The sequence below is a fragment of the Bufo gargarizans genome, chromosome 4 (assembly GCF_014858855.1).
Source record: "Bufo gargarizans isolate SCDJY-AF-19 chromosome 4, ASM1485885v1, whole genome shotgun sequence".
In the NCBI taxonomy this organism is placed as follows: Eukaryota; Metazoa; Chordata; class Amphibia; order Anura; family Bufonidae; genus Bufo; species Bufo gargarizans.
Genome location: NC_058083.1, coordinates 381,147,767 through 381,165,144, shown reverse-complemented (window position 1 = coordinate 381,165,144; position 17,378 = coordinate 381,147,767). Strand labels below are relative to the sequence as shown.

At 43.7% G+C, this 17,378-nt stretch overlaps 1 protein-coding gene and 1 long non-coding RNA gene across 4 annotated transcripts in view; one reads left to right on the top strand and one right to left on the bottom strand.

Annotated features, from left to right (window-relative positions):
• The window catches only part of LOC122934721 (myelin and lymphocyte protein-like), a 199,767-nt gene extending 182,935 nt beyond the window's left edge, over positions 1–16,832 (bottom strand). Inside the window, exons 1-2 of one of the 2 annotated variants that reach the window (XM_044290386.1) lie at positions 16,468–16,832; positions 11,908–11,990 (exon numbers count right to left, since the gene is read on the bottom strand). In XM_044290386.1, coding sequence (XP_044146321.1) covers positions 11,908–11,990; positions 16,468–16,735 — 351 coding nt within the window. In that variant the 5' untranslated portion in view covers positions 16,736–16,832. The remainder of the gene's footprint in view (positions 1–11,907; positions 11,991–16,467) is intronic. The other variant, XM_044290387.1, reaches the window with a different exon arrangement.
• Positions 16,696–17,378, top strand: part of LOC122934722 — a 42,503-nt gene continuing 41,820 nt past the window's right edge. For both annotated transcript variants that reach the window (XR_006388676.1, XR_006388677.1), the window contains exons 1-2: positions 16,696–16,837; positions 16,951–17,051. This is a non-coding gene — a long non-coding RNA (uncharacterized LOC122934722). The remainder of the gene's footprint in view (positions 16,838–16,950; positions 17,052–17,378) is intronic.

Below are 17,378 nucleotides of genomic sequence, written 5' to 3'. Positions count from 1 at the left end.
TGCAGACTGATTCTCTGCTGACATGAAGCCAGATTGTCTGTTACGGGACCTCTCTGCTCTGCCTGTGTGCTAGGCCTAAATATATGCCAATGGACTGTTGCAGTGGTGGGTGACGTGAAGCCTCATTCTCTGCTATGACATGCAGACTGATTCTCTGCTGTCATGAAGCCAGATTGTCTGTTACGGGACCTCTCTGCTCTGCCTGTGTGCTAGGCCTAAATATATGCCAATGGACTGTTGCAGTGGTGGGTGACGTGAAGCCTCATTCTCTGCTATGACATGCAGACTGATTCTCTGCTGACATGAAGCCAGATCGTCTGTTACGGGACCTCTCTGCTCTGCCTGTGTGCTAGGCCTAAATATATGCCAATGGACTGTTGCAGTGGTGGGTGACGTGAAGCCTCATTCTCTGCTATGACATGCAGACTGATTCTCTGCTGACATGAAGCCAGATTGTCTGTTACGGGACCTCTCTGCTCTGCCTGTGTGCTAGGCCTAAATATATGCCAATGGACTGTTGCAGTGGTGGGTGACGTGAAGCCTCATTCTCTGCTATGACATGCAGACTGATTCTCTGCTGTCATGAAGCCAGATTGTCTGTTACGGGACCTCTCTGCTCTGCCTGTGTGCTAGGCCTAAATATATGCCAATGGACTGTTGCAGTGGTGGGTGACGTGAAGCCTCATTCTCTGCTATGACATGCAGACTGATTCTCTGCTGACATGAAGCCAGATTGTCTGTTACGGGACCTCTCTGCTCTGCCTGTGTGCTAGGCCTAAATATATGCCAATGGACTGTTGCAGTGGTGGGTGACGTGAAGCCTCATTCTCTGCTATGACATGCAGACTGATTCTCTGCTGTCATGAAGACAGATTGTCTGTTACGGGACCTCTCTGCTCTGCCTGTGTGCTAGGCCTAAATATATGCCAATGGACTGTTGCAGTGGTGGGTGACGTGAAGCCTCATTCTCTGCTATGACATGCAGACTGATTCTCTGCTGTCATGAAGCCAGATTGTCTGTTACGGGACCTCTCTGCTCTGCCTGTGTGCTAGGCCTAAATATATGCCAATGGACTGTTGCAGTGGTGGGTGACGTGAAGCCTCATTCTCTGCTATGACATGCAGACTGATTCTCTGCTGACATGAAGCCAGATCGTCTGTTACGGGACCTCTCTGCTCTGCCTGTGTGCTAGGCCTAAATATATGCCAATGGACTGTTGCAGTGGTGGGTGACGTGAAGCCTCATTCTCTGCTATGACATGCAGACTGATTCTCTGCTGACATGAAGCCAGATCGTCTGTTACGGGACCTCTCTGCTCTGCCTGTGTGCTAGGCCTAAATATATGCCAATGGACTGTTGCAGTGGTGGGTGACGTGAAGCCTCATTCTCTGCTATGACATGCAGACTGATTCTCTGCTGTCATGAAGCCAGATTGTCTGTTACGGGACCTCTCTGCTCTGCCTGTGTGCTAGGCCTAAATATATGCCAATGGACTGTTGCAGTGGTGGGTGACGTGAAGCCTCATTCTCTGCTATGACATGCAGACTGATTCTCTGCTGACATGAAGCCAGATCCTCTGTTACGGGACCTCTCTCCTCTGCCTGGGTGCTGGGCCTAAATTTATGAAAATGGACTCTTACAGTGGTGGGTGACGTGAAGCCTGATTCTCTGCTATGACATGAAGACTGATTCTCTGCTGACATGAAGCCAGATTGTCTGTTACGGGACCTCTCTCCTCTGCCTGGGTGCCGGGGTCTAAATATCTGAGAATGGACTGTTCCAGTGGTGGGTGACGGGAAGCCAGATTCTCTGCTATGGAACCTCTCTCCAATTGATTTTGGTTAATTTTTATTTATTTAATTTTTATTTTAATTAATTTCCCTATCCACATTTGTTTGCAGGGGATTTACCTACATTTACCTACATGTTGCTGCCTTTTGCAGCCCTCTAGCCCTTTCCTGGGCTGTTTTACAGCCGTTTTAGTGCCGAAAAGTTCGGGTCCCCATTGACTTCAATGGGGTTCGGGTTCGGGACGAAGTTCGGATCGGGTTCGGATCCCGAACCCGAACATTTCCGGGATGTTCGGCCGAACTTCTCGAACCCGAACATCCAGGTGTTCGCTCAACTCTATTAAGGATCCATTGGACAGGAAGGCTGAAAGCCTTCTAAGAAAAATCCTGGGAGGCTACAACGGCCCTTCTTAAACCTGGGGTAGACTCCACTTGCGTAGCCAGGACCTTGAATTTATGGTTAGAACAACTTGAAATTCACCTGGTTAAAAAAACACCACGGGATCAAATCCATGAGAGTACTCCCCTGCTAAAAATGGCAACCAGTTTTTTAGCTGATGCAGTGGCAGAATCCGTGAAACTCTCAGCCCGTACAGCAGTCTTATCCAACACTGCAAGGCAAGCTTTATGGCTTAAGGCCTGGTCTGGGGATATGTCCTCCATAAACAAGCTTATCTCCCTTCTTTCCATCCCAATATCTATTTGGACCAGACCTATAAAAAATTCTAGATGTCGCTACTAATAAATAGAAAGGTTTCCCAGAAGAGAAATATAGGTCGAAAAGACCAAATTTTCGTGACCGACAGTATCAAGCAGAAAATAAGAGGAACAAAGGGAAAACCGGGAGATGGCGTTATGCAAAAGGGGGGAGAGGAAGGAATTTTCTCTTTAACCCCAACAGAAGAGAGCCCTCCTCTACTAACCCCAAACAATGACGCCAGACAAGTAGGGGGGAGACTCAGCTCCTTTCTAAAAACATGGGAGAAAGTAACATCAAACACATGGGTATTAAACATCATAAAAGAGGGTTACAGGCTAGAGTTAGATTCTCCCCCTCCACAAAAATTTGTCATCACTACCCTTCCCCCCTCTGAGCTATGTACCTTAAGAAAAGACATAAAATATTTACTAAGCTTAGCCGCTATAGAACCTGTCCCGGAAAATCACTTAGGACAGGGCCATTATTCCCGCTTATTTATAGTAAAAAAAACAAATGGGAAATTGCGGGTGATAATAAACTTAAAACCCTTGAACAAATACGTCACGTATCAAAGATTCAAGATGGAGACTCTAAGATCGGCGGTAAAACTAATATAAAAAGACGCAGCAATGGCCTCGATCGATTTAAGAGATGCGTACTACCACATCCCGATACACAGGGAATCGAGGAAATTCCTGAGATTCACAATCCAGTCAAAAGGTCGTATCCAACATTACCAGTTTATGTGTCTCCCCTTCGGGATTTCTGCAGCGCCAAGAATCTTTACAAAGGTCATGGCAGAGGTAGTGGCGGATCTAAGACAGCAAGCAATCAATATCATCCCATATTTAGACGACCTTCTGATTGTTGCAGACAACAAGGTTCTATTATCAAGCCACATACAAACAGTTCTGAACCATCTCCAGTCCCTGGGATGGATCATCAACTGGGAAAAATCAGACCTATCTCCAAGCAGTCAAAAAATATTCCTAGCGATATCCCTTGACTTGACTTCTCAAAGATCTTTCCTCCCACCTGTGAAAATAAAAAAGCTATAAAAACTCTTAAAGGAATTCAAAAAGAGAAAATTCTGCTCCTTTCGAACAGCGATGAAGGTTCTAGGCAGTCTTTCTTCATGTATCCCGGCAGTATCATGGGCTCAATTTCATCTAAGAACCCTTCAAAAACCCATCTAAGCCAGATGGAACAGATCTCAGACAACTATATACAAACAGATCTGTAAGTGTGAAAAATTCCCTAAACTGGTGGCTCAGAAACAACAACCTAAAAAACGGTGTATTCTGGAATCAGGATCGTCCCTTCGTGATCATGACAGATGCCAGCCTTTGGGGCTGGGGAGCTGTGACAAAGCACAAAACTTACCAGGGAAAATGGACAGTTTGCATAAGACAGCAATTTCCTTGAATTTCAGGAAATTGCAAGCAATTTAGGAGGCTCTAAAAGAGACAACTTCATGTCCAAGTTTACTCGGACAACTCAACAGCAGTATCATTCATTCAGCAACAAGGAGGGACAAGACATCATTTACTCCAAGATCTGTCGAAAAAAATATTTCCAAGGGCAGAGGAAAATATACAATCAATATCAGCAGTCCACTTAAAAGGTTCATTAAACGTAAAAGCCGACTATCTGAGCCATCATGCTCTAGATCCGGGGGAATAGAGACTATGCCCGTAAATTTTCCAGATGATAACACGGAAGTGGGGCAGGCCATCAATAGATCTATTTGCATCATGAGTAAACCACCAAGTGATTAAATTATTTTCTCTTAACCCAAGGGATTGTCCAACAGCATGCATTCAATCAAGACTGGACAACACGCCTAGTCTATGCATTTCTTCCCACCCATTCCCCTAATTCCCAATGTCCTTCCAAAATTCTTGAAAGAGAAATGCACCCTGATCTTGGTGGTCCCTTTTTGGCCCAAAAGGAGCTGGTTTGCTCTACAGAATTCACTCAGCCTGGAACCCCCCTTCCTTTTACCTCTGAGGTCGGATCTACTACACCAAGGCCTCATTCCTAATCCAAACATACAGATCCTAAAATTGTCGGCTTGGAGTCTGAAGAATCCATTCTATTGAAATTAGGACTATCTGAGAAGGTTGTCGCCACCTTACTCCTCAGCAGAAAACAGAACACAAACAAAGCATACTTCAAAGTCTGGAAAAAATGTGCTGAATGGTCTGGGAATTCCTTTAATCAGTTTAAACCCAAAATCTCATCAATCTTGGATTTTCTACAAGATAGCCTAGACATGGGGTTATCGCCTAATACCCTCAGGGTCCAAGTATCAGCTTTAGAAGCCCTATACAATACTATCCTTGCAGAGTGTCCTTGGATAGCCAGGTTTCTTAAAGCAGCAGACAGGATTAGGCCAACGATCAGAAATATGGTAGCTCCTTGGGATCTTAATACAGAACTATTAGGCCTGACCTCCGGTTCATTTGAACCTCTGGAATCGATTTCCATAAAATGGCTCACTATTAAAACAATTTTTTAGTGGCAATAACTTCAGCAAGGCGAGTCTGTGAACTTCAGGCCTTATCTATTCAGGATCCATTCCTTACAATATTTTAGGACAAGCTGGTATTTAGGTTAGACCCAACCTTTTTACCAAAGGTGGTATCTACCTTTCATAGGTCACAGGACATCGTACTTCCCTCCTTTTGTGCTAATCCCAAAAATGACCAAGAAGCTACTTTCCATACCCTAGGCTAGCAGTCCTAAAATACCTAGAAACAACTAGGGAGTGGAGAGTTGACAAGAATCTTTTTATCCAATTTGCCGGGCCTAAAAAGGGGAAAAAGGCAGCAAAAAGTTATATTTCAAGATGGATAAGAACAGCCATCTCAGAAGCTTATGAAGTCAGAGGGAAGGAAGCTCCTTATTCCCTTAGGGTGCATTCGACAAGAGGCTTGGCCGCTTCTTGGGCAGAAAGGTCGTCAGCCTCTCTACAACAAATCTGTAGAGCGGCAACTTGGAAGAGGGCCAACACGTTTACCAAACATTACAAACTAGATGTTTTCTCTAGCGAAGACATGGCATTCGGATGTACAGTCCTTTGTGCAGTTGTCCCTCCCTAATAATTTCTTTGATATTTCTCAGGATGTGGTGTCATGGAGCCGACTGGGAAAATGAGTATTACACTCATCGATAATCCGGTTTCCTGGAAGTCTCCATGACACCACATACTTCCCACCCATTTATTTGAGTTATGGATTTCCATTAATATAAGTTACGTTATCCCTTCATCCTGGGGTTGTCTCATTAAAATACACTGGCAATGGAGGGAAGGGGTGGGGTTTTTAAACCTCTGTGTTTTTTCCTGTTCTATCAGAGTAAGACAGTCTCAGGATGTGGTGTCATGGAGATTTCCAGGAAACCGGATTACTGATGAGTGTAATACTCATTTGTAGTGTACTTGTCTATGTATGTGTTTATTTAAATAATTTTATAATTTTATATTTGGGTATAAGTGTAAGCATGCTCCTGCCAGCCACTAATATACATACAGTGTGCGTGTGAGTATATATACAGTATACACTGCCTGTCCCAAAAAAAGTCGCCACCAAAAAAAAAAGGTCACACACACTAATATTTCGTTGGAACGCCTTTAGCTTTGATTACGACATGTATTCGCTGTTGCATTGTTTCGATAAGCTTCCTCAACGTCACAAGATTTATTTCCATCCAGTGTTGCATTCATTTTTCACAAAGATCTTGCATTGATGATGGTAGAGTCTGACCGCTGCACAAAGCCTTCTCCAGCACATCCCAAAGATTCTCAATGGGGTTAAGGTCTGGACTCTGTGGTGGCCAATCCATGTGTGAAAATGATGTCTCATGCTCTCTGAACCACTCTTTCACAATTTGAGCCCGATGAATCCCGGCATTGTCATCTTGGAATATGCCCGTGCCATCAGGGAAGAAAAAATCCATTGATGGAATAACCTGGTCATTCAGTATGTTCAGGTAGTCAGCTGACCTCGTTCTTGGAGCACATACTGTTGTTGAACCTAGACCTGACCAACTGCAGCATCCCCAGATCATAGCACTGCCCCCACAGGCTTGTACAGTAGGCACTAGGCATGATGGGTGCATCACTTAATCTGCCTCTCTTCTTACCCTGATGCGCCCATCACTCTGGAACAGGGTAAAGCTTGACTCATCAGACCACATGACCTTCTTCCATTGCTCCAAAGTCCAATCTTTATGCTACCTAGCAAATTAAAGCCTTTTTTCTGGTTTGCGTCACTGATTAGTGGTTTTCTTATGGCTACACAGCTGTTCAATCCCAAACCTTTGAGTTCCCTTCGCATTGTGCGTGTGGAAATGCTCTCACTTTCACTATTAAACATAGCCCAGAGTTCTACTGTTGTTTTTCTTTGATTTGATTTCAAACGTTTAAGTGATCGCCAATGACGATTTTTCCCGCCACATTTCTTCCTCGAATACGATGGGTCCCCACTATCCTTCCAGTTTTTAATAATGCGTTGGACAGTTCTTAACCCAATTTTAGTCGTTTCTGCAATCTCCTTAGATGTTTTCTCTGCTTAAAGGGGTTCTGCATGCCAATGATTTGACCTTTATCAAACAGACTAACATCTTTTCCACGACCACGAGATGTGTCTTTCAACATGGTTGTTTAAGAAATGAGAAGCAACTCACTGCACCAGTGTCACGAGGGTGTCAAGAACCACGCCTGACTCCGTTATACCCGGGGTCAGGAAGTCGCAGCGGTTGGCTGCGCGCTCTATGTAGTAAGATAGGGCTGTTTCCTTATGGTAGCTTTCTGGGTTTGCTTTGCATCCCTTTTTGGCTCACTCAGGGATCCGTATCTCCTTCTTTTCAGCTGTTCCTTGTCCAGCACTCCCAACCTCCTTATATTCCCCTCTCACACTTCTCTGGTTGCCAGATATAGAGCTTCCTGCCTGGACTTCTATACTGACCCACTGGAGCTGTGTTGCTGCGTTCTCTGGTTGTTGGTCCAGAACGTTTCCCTCCGGATCCCTGTTGGACCTTTGTGGTCTGCTGTTGTTGCCCACCTGGGTTTATGTGTTTGTCTGTATTGTCTGTCCTCTCCCTGGTGTTTTCCTCTTAGTGTCAGTGGTGCAGACTAGCGATCCCACCGGCCCGTTCACCATCTAGGGCTCATTTTATGGAAAGCCAGGGTTTAGGCACGTGATCGTCGCACGGGTGAGGAACCCGTCTAGGGACGTCAGGGCAGTCAGGTGCCAGCCGCAAGGTGAGTCAGGGGTCACCACCTTTCCCTCTCCCTTGGGCAGGGCTTTCCCTTTTCCCTCCCTGTGCGTGACGCCGGTCATTACAACCAGTTGGGGTTAAATAACTTGTTGCCAGATGAAAGATAATCGCCCATGCAGTAATTATCCAATATGAGGCTCATCATTTTTTTTGGACAGGCAGTGTATATAATATATATATATATATATATATATATATATAAATATATATATATATATATATTAGTGTGGCTATTATAACATTTCAGCAATATATGGTGTGGTAAAGTTACCATTAATGGGTTGTCCGGGTTCAGAGCTGATTTCTCTTTTGTTTATTCACTTTACATTTTGTTCATTGATAAAACCTGAACTATATATACAAATGGCATGTGTGCTATGCATAAATGTTTTGTGTACAGTATGTGTTTTTTGTGTGAGGGATATGTGTTTGGCAGGTGACATGCGTGATTAGTTTCTGCAGCACAAGCCCTACTCTATGTGCAGTGCAGAGGAGCTGGTGCAGAGGATGGGAATGGTAGTGGCCCTGATGATTTGTCCTATCATGGTGTACTCCCTCAGGCCGTCACTCCCTGGGGTCTGGTACAGTGAAAAAGTGGTGTGAAGGAATCAGGCAGACATAAGAGAACATCATTCTTTCCCAAGTGAAAAGAATAACTTGCAGTCCCTCCAGCAATTAGTAGATACAAGGTACAGTTTCTGTCAACAAATGAGGTATCGTGACTGGTTAGATAGCAATTGATGGCACTGAGAAGTATGCTAGCTGAGGCCTGTTTCACACATGCGTTTGTTAATTCAGTTTCTGGGATCCGGCAGAGGATCTCAAAACCGAAATTAAACGGTTTTGACTTTGCACATCAATATGCATACGTTCTGTTAGGATGCAGTTGTGTAAAACCAAAATAGAACAAACCGGATCCGTCACTATATACATTGAAAGTCAATGGGTGACAGATCCGGTTTTTAGGATCCTAAAAAAAACGGATCTGTCACCATTTAATTACATTGTTTTTAGTGATGGATCTAGTTTGTTAAATTTCTATGATCGGACATAAGAACACAGCTTGCAGCGGTTTTGTGTCCGGTCACAAAACGGAATGCTGATGGAACGAAAGACATCCTGATGCATCCTGACTGGATCCTGAACGGATCTCTTTCCATTCAGAATGCATGAGGACTATTTCGATTTTGAGCTCCACAACAACACAAGTGTGAAACAGACCTGATAAAGTCTCTCTCCCTCTTGATTTCCCTTCACTACAGCTATGAACTGGCACCTGAGGCTATATATTTCCACTATGTACTGCAGGCCTTCAGGCTTACCTAAATTAGGCTATGGAGACAGGTGTCTTAACTTGTTATCCCACCCCCCCCCCTCCACCTTGGAGCAGGGTCTGTAAAGCTGTGGTATCTGGTCACTCTGCTGACTGGAATGCTGTAGCTTGATGGTTTCTGCAGACTTTGGACCTTTCCTTCTCCCTGGATCAGTGTTCCTTACAGACGAGACAATTTCTGGCCCTAAGACCCTATGGTGCAAGAGCTAATAGACCGACTTTGTCTCCTTACCAGCCTTGCTAGCTCTCCTTCCTGACAGGAAGTCAGACTAGCCCTCTTCTATCAACTGGGATATGGGGGAATAAAGTGTCTAGTTTCATTCCCAGCGCCACCCACACACCATCTGCTGGTGTAAGGGTCCATTCACACATCCGCAAAATGGGTCTGCATCTGTTCCACATCCGCATTTGCAGATCCACACTTCCGTTCCGCAAAAAAATAGAACAAGTCTTATTCTTGTCTTCAATTGCGGACAAGAAAAGGCATTTTCTATGAGAGTGCCGGCGATGTGCGGTCTGCAAAATGTGGAACGCACATTGCCGGTGTCCGTGTTTTGCGGATCAGCAAAACACATACGGACGTGTGAATGAACCCTAAGTGTAGGACATAGAAAAACATTACCAGTTTGCATTGCATATGTGAGTGGTGTATGTGTGGTATATTTCCTATAAGTGAGTGGTAGGTATGCGGCATTTGTGAGTGACATGCATGTAGAATGGAACATGTGAGTGTATTGTATGTTTCTAAGTGTGCAGTTTATGTGCAATGCACATGATATATATTTCTAACTTTGCTGTCAAAGCCATTGGGGTTCGGGAACACTTCTTACAAACAGGGGTGCACCACCAATGAGGCCAAGTGAGACAATCGCCTCAGGCAGAACCAGGTAGGGGCAAGAGAGGGGCAGCCGAAGGGCCATGGGCTGAAGGGAAGGGGTTAGGTTAAGAAACTGGCATTGGAGAGGAAGGTGTATCATTTCAGTCTTCGCCTCAGGCAGCAGAAAGGTTAGGTACACCCCTGCTTACACATGCTCCCTTTGCTGCCAGTATCTGCTGTTGAACCAATGCCTCGGGAGACTGGTTAGCTATTCTATTCATTGATATAGATGATTTCATGGTAATAGTATATTGTGTGTTGTAACTGGCTTGATAGCTGATGTTATAACACAAAGACAATTGATTCCCTCTCACGTACATTCCTGGACACAGCTTGGTTTACCTCTAAAGTGAAAATAAACACTAAACTGGTTATATAAGGTAAAGCCTGCTAGAGTTGAGATAGGGAATGGATATCTAAAATATGGATTGAATTCAAAAAGGAGGAGAAGACATACAAGTCCTTACTACTTTCTCTCCTTTTATGATCCACACCTGAATTTGGCTACCCTTAAGGGGCAGTTCACACAACTGATTTTGAAAAACGCGCTTAAAAAATCAGCTCGGAATGGGATTTTTTTTACACACTTTTTTTAACCAATGGTTTTTCACTTTAAGGCCTCATGCACACAACAGTATTTTTTCATGGTCCGCAAAACGGGGTTCCATTTTTCCGTGATCCGTGTCCGTTTTTTCTTCCGTGTGTCTTCCTTGATTTTTGGAGGATCACCAGACCAGAAAAGTGAAAAAAAAAATCGAAGTCAAGTTTGCCTTGAAAAAATGATAGGAAAAAAACGGACACGGATCATGGACGCGGATGACAATCTTGTGTGCATCCGTGTTTTTTCACGGACCCATTGACTTGAATAGGTCCGTGAACCGTTGTCCGTCCAAAAAATTGGACAGGTCCTATTTTTTTGACGGACAGGAAACACGGATCACGGACGCGGATGAACAACGGTGCATTTTCCACGTTTTCAACGGGTCCGCAGAAAATCACGTAAAACGGAACAACGAACACGGATGCACACAATGGTCGTGTGCATGAGGCCTAACATAAAGTTGAATTTTCAGCTTGAGGCTTTTGAAGCTGATCTGTGCCCAAAAAAAAAGTGTGGAAAATGCACCAAAAATGCATGGACTTACATGCCGCTGTTTTTTTTTTTAGCTTCCTATTCATGTGAGATTCAGCGCTAATTGTGCCCCAAGATAGGACACGCTGCTTCTTTTTTACATGTGTAAAAAAAGAGCAAGTGCTGCTTCCCATTGAAATTAAAAGTAGGCTGCTTTAAGGCATTTTGAAGCTGATTTTGAGGCAGAAATGCTAAAAAAAAAATCAGCGCTAAAAACTCTGTGTGAACTGGCCCTGTAGTTCTCCCCTCATGCCACCAAAATAGCTCTGACCAGTCGAGACATGGATCCACCAGTGGCAGAAGAGGCTCTGAGCCCTGCGCTGCGCTAGACAGAGTCCATTGATAATTCCAGACAGCAAAGGCAGCTATTAGGACAAGCCCTGCATGCCCCATCCCTCCTTCACTGAAGCTGCAGCTTGACCTCTAGCCCTAGTCACAGGAGGCCCCGTCCTCAGGAGTCTTCAGCCTGGCATGTACATCAACTACATTATCTATACTCAGAGTTAAGACTGTTATCAGTGGTGCTACATAGGGCTACAGATAATATCTACTACATTATTTGTACTGAGAGAGCTATCACTGTGTTATCTGTGGTTTTACATAGGACTGCAGTTGACATCTACTCCATTTTCTGTACTCAGAGAGTCATCACTGAGTTATCTGTGGTGTTACATAGGACTGCTGGTAACATCTACTACATTATCAGCACTAGAGCGTTATCACTGTGTTATCGGTGGTGTTACATATGAGAGCGTAACGGTGTGCCGAATAAGTGTAGTAGTTGTACTCACTTTTGCCGTAGCTCCCTGGGTGCAGCGCCAACTGATAGCTGAAAAGGAGGCTGAAATGGAAGCACAGTGCCAACAGATGAAAGCTGAAATGAAAGCACAGCACCAACAGATGAAAAGTCTGGAAAGGCAGAAAGAAGTTAAGATCATAGCCAGAAGTTAAGATTAAAGCCAGACTCAGAGTACATGATGAGGATATGAATCAGAGTAGTCATAGATTCAAATCTGTACTAAGTGAAGAAGCAGACTTCTACTTTCCTTCACACACCCAGGAGGATGGAAGGGAATCCACAGCATGTAGTGAATAAATAAGTTATTATTCTTCCATCTCTGCTCAGAAAGAAAGAGAGGCCTAGTCCAGTGTCAGGAAAAAGGTGTGTAAATTTAGCCTTTATCTCTACCGGAAAAAGATGAAGAAAGGGACTCACCTAATTCAGAACTAAGTGAGAAAATAGAACCGGATGATTCTATTCCTAGATGCCACGGCAATGCTCAGGAGAGTGTTACAACTATTGTCCCAGCAAGACAACAGAGACCAGTCATAGCTAGACTTCCCGTTCTGGAACCTACTGTATTTTCAGGAGACGTACTGAAGTTCATAGAGTGGAAGGCAAGTTTTGAGATGATCATTGAGCATCATTGTTTCAGTCCAGTTGACAAGTTATTCTACCTACAGAGATATGTTGGTGGAGAAGCCAAGTAAGTTCTTGAAGGTAACTTTTATAGAAAAGACGAAGAAGCCTACAAGCAAGCTTGGGAAAAATTGAATGCAAGATATGGTCATCCTTTCTTAGTACAAAGAGCTTTTAGAGAGAAACTGAATAACTGTCCTAAAATAGGTCCTAAAGAACACTTCAGACTCCAAAAGTATGGTGATTTCCTGCAGGCATGCAGCAATGCCATCCCACATGTTCAAGGACTGGAAGTACTGAACGACTATCTAGAAAACCACAGGATGCTAACCAAGCTACCTGAAGAAGTGGCTTCTAGATGGAATCGCTATGTGACTGAACAATTAGATCTAGGCAACAACTTCCCAAGTTTTAAAGAGTTCTCTGAGTTCGTCAATAAGTAAGCACGGATAGCATGTAATCCAGTAACATCATCTTACGTCTTAAAATCCTTAGGAGAAAGGCCTGCAAGAGAGATAAGACGTGCAAGAGCAACTAGCTTTGCAACCAACACAGCAGCTAAAGGTCCAGATATCTACAAGAGCAAGTTCAAAGTCACTTCAGAGATCAGTAGAGAGACAGAACTGACAAATCTTCAGACTACCTTCAAGTGTATGTTCTGTGGAGAGAAACACTCCATACACAAGTGCCAACAATTGAAGGAGAAGTCCCCAGAAGAAAAGAAGAAATTTGTACTTGATAACCAATTGTGTTTTGGATGTCTAAGAAAAGGCCATGTTACTAAGGAGTGTAAGAAAAAGGCCACATGCAGCGTTTGTAAAGGACGCCATCCTACACCACTGCATGAAGAACATCCAAAGTAGGATAAATCCTCAATACTTAAAGATAAGGAAGAAAATAAAGTATTGGTATTCTCTTGCAGAGTGAGGTAAGGAGAAAGCAATGGCACATCAATGGTTGTACCAGTGTGCATTTCAAATCCTAAAAGGAGAAACCAGAAGGTATACGCCTATGCGCTATTGGATGCCCAGAGTGACGTCGCCTTCATTGATCAAGAAATCTGCAAGAAATTACAAGTGGCTACAGAACCAGTGAAGCTCAAACTCACTACAATGACGGGGAGAGACACAGTAGTGACCAGTCAAAGGGTCAAAGGACTGAGAGTTAGAGGACTTCATTAAAACTTCTCATTAGAACTGCCTCCAGCTTATACAAAAGGCGATATACCTCTAGATCGAGATCGCATACCTACCTGTGAAACACCCAATAAATGGGAGCACCTATCTGTCATATCTCATAAAATTTTCCCGCTGAAGGAGTTTGGTGTTGGACTGTTAATAGGCTACGATTGTCCCAAAGCCTTGGTACCACAAAAGGTTATAACAGGAGGAAAGGGTGAACCCTATGCTTTACAAACTGATTTAGGATGGGGTGTTGTTGGGGGAAAACAGCAGATCGCAAACTCAAGACAGGTGACAGGATTATGTCATTGAATATCTGTCCAAGAGTTACCAACTGTAAGTCCAGCAAAAGTAATCAAGATCCTTGAATCTGACTTTGCAGACATAAGTTCTAAAGAAAAGTGTATCCCAAGAAGACATAAAGTTCATACACACTCTAGAAGAAAGCATTCAGCAGAATCAACAAGGTCATCTTGAAATGCCTTTACCCTTTAGAGAACGGCCTCGTCTTCAAAATAACAGAAATCTTGCCCTAGCAAGATTGAAATGTTTGAAGAAAAGGATGGGAAGAGATCCCAAACTCAAGAATGATTATTTGAACTTCATGGAAGGCATCCTCAAAGAAGGACATGCAGAGAAAGTTAATCAACTTAAAGAAGGAGAAGTGTGGTACAGCCTACAATCAAGGTGTCTACCACTCAAAGAAACCAGATAAGATTAGAGTAGTATTTGATTGCTCAGCAAAGTACGATGGTGTTGCATTGAACGATCATCTTCTAAAAGGACCAGATCTTACAAACATTCTTCCTGGAGTACTCTGTAGATTCAGAAACTATCCCGTAGCGGTCATGTGTGACGTTGAAAAGATGTTCCACCAGTTTCATATGAAGAATAAAGATAGAGACTTCCAGAGGTTTCTATGGTGGGAGGACGGAGATACAGAAACACAGCCAGCAGAATACAGAATTAATGCCGCTCTCCATGTTTTGCGGATCCGCAGATCCGTGGATAAGCAAAACACACACTGATGTGTGAATGGACCCTTAAAGTACTGTGCAATGTGTCTGAAAGAATTCATTATAGTTAGACAATCGCTTGACTCATTTTTTTCCCCATGAATCTGAAGTTGTATGATGCCTTTCGATTCGATCTGTGTTTCTACTATCCATTGTAGGAAAGCGGTGAATGCCTCAAAATATGCACATGAGTGTAAAAACCTATTGGTAATGGCAGGTCAAAGTAAAATTAGTTATCGTATTGAAAACCCAGAGAGTTAGGCCTCATGCACAATGCCGTTCCCTGGCCGTGGCCGTATTGCGGCCCGGAATTAGTGGGTCCGCAATATGCAGGCACCGGCAGTGTGCTCCCCGCATGACGGATGCAGACCCATTCATTTGCGGAACGAAGGCACGGAACCCCATGGAAGTACTACGGAGTGCTTCTGTGGCGTTTCTGTCTGTGCCTCCGCGCCGCAAAAAAATAGAACACGTTCTATTTTTTTGCGGTGTGGACGGATCACAGACCCATTCAAGTTGAATGGGTCTCGATCCGTCCCGGCCATCGTACGGACGTTGCCCGTGCATTGGGGGACCGCAAATTGCAGTTCCCATTGCACAGAACGGCCGCACAATGGCCATGTGCATGAGGCCTTAACTGGTAAAAGTCTAAAAGCGGACTGAATTTCAGCTTTAACTAATAGTGAATTTTGACCAAATTGTCTTAATAAAACTAACGCATCATCAAATATTGTGTAATGGACAGCTGAACAGTTTTTACTAAATAAATCATTTTATGAATTTTCTTTTAGGGTATGATATGTGATGGATGAGTCTGTATGAGTTGTTTTCCTTTTTTGGTACTATTCCCAATGGAGAAATTCATGAACGGTGGTGATGTGAATGGACCGGCAAATCCGGCAATTAGTTCAGCTTGAATTGTTTCTCTAGCAATGTCTAGCAGCCTGGACCATCAAATTGTGGTATGTCAAATCCTGTATTAAATCCTTTAATCAGCATACTGGCTTTCTCCCTGTTTTGGTAACGATTTAGCCAGTATGTTAATCTTGTTCAGCGGGGTCACTATTTTTTGGAAAGTGCATTCATGGCGGTACTTACAATTGGAGAGCCATTTGCACTGATTCTCGTAAGAGAAGCACAATCCTTTTTTGACATTAGTTCAGTTGGTATAGCTTTGTTATAAGAAATGTGTTTCTTTGTGGTAGCATTAAATTAAGCCAGAAACCTACATATTTTTGTCCCCAATATAGATTTGGGAAAACAGCCATTTTTTGACCAAACATTTTGTCATAAGAGTACCAAGCTGAGCCTCCAAAATTATGATGGGCCTCCAGAATGGTGTCTAAATGGTGGAATAAACCACTGCACAAATGTGGGTGTTTTTTCGCCTAACACTGCCGCATATACAGTATACAAAATGATTGTATCCATGTGTAAAAGGATTTAAAAGAAGCATGCTTTTTTTTATCCTAATCTTTTTAGTCTCTTTTATCACTTTTTGTGCTTTCTTTGTTTGTAGGAAGTAGAGATGTAAGATCAATATATTCCCCATTCCAACTTTTTTCCTTTCTCTGTTTAGATGGAATCCTAGAGGAGAAACATGGCAGGATGATACCTCTTTTAAAAATGTTTCACTAACTCCTGTCCTGTTATCCACTCTAGGAAAGTATATTGTGTTATTACTATCAATAAAAGTTTTCTGACTGGGCAAAATCACAGTGTTCCTCACCTCACCTGTTATGGCAGTTACAGCTGGCAGTTCCTGATTTCCTTGCTGCGTCACATGGCACGAGGCCGGAGAGTTATTTCTGGATCCTCTTCTGGGACTTCTTCTGTGACGTCCTGCTATATCGGATGACTTGTGGGTCTTCTTTTGGCTCTTTTTCTGATGTGAGGGTAGTGCATACGCTTGCCATAACTTTCTTGCCCTCTTCTGTGGTGGTTCCTCTGCTGAATGAGGATCGTGGATGCACACGCCGCTGGGGCATTTCGTTATCTTCATTCTCAATGTGACCACTGATGTCACATGAAACAGGAAAAGGAGTCTCTGCTGCCGGGATACTTTCTGAGGCAAGATATCTTCTCGGCCAGTCTTCGTCTCCTGGTGATTCAACCTTATAAATTAGTATTCTTCCATGTTGATGAGAAGTGCAGGAGTAGTTTCTTCTGTGTCCAGCTTCGAGAATGCTCACCGACAGTTTACCTCTTCTTTTATAGGCTTGCCGGACCTTCTGACCATCACCTGCTGCCTGCTCAAGCTCTCCATATTCACCCTCATGCAGACTAAGGACTCATGGATCAGATCAACATAATTATTAGTAAGTATATATTATATCAATACTAGACATTAAGCCCGTTACAATAACGGGCGCTAGAACAGTAGTGCATAAACATTAGTAGAAACAGTCTATATTAAATGGCAAGGGAACTAACTGCTGGCACTGACTGGTGGCTGAGACTGGTGGCTGTGGCTGAGACTGCTGGCACTGACTGGTGGGTAAGACTGGTGGCTGAGACTGCGGGCAGTAGCCAAGACTGCTGACTGCAGCTGAGACTGCTGGCACTGACTGGTGGCTGTGGCTGAGACTGCTAGCACTGAGCGTTGACTGTGGCTGAGACTGCTGGCTGCGACTCATGGCTGAGAT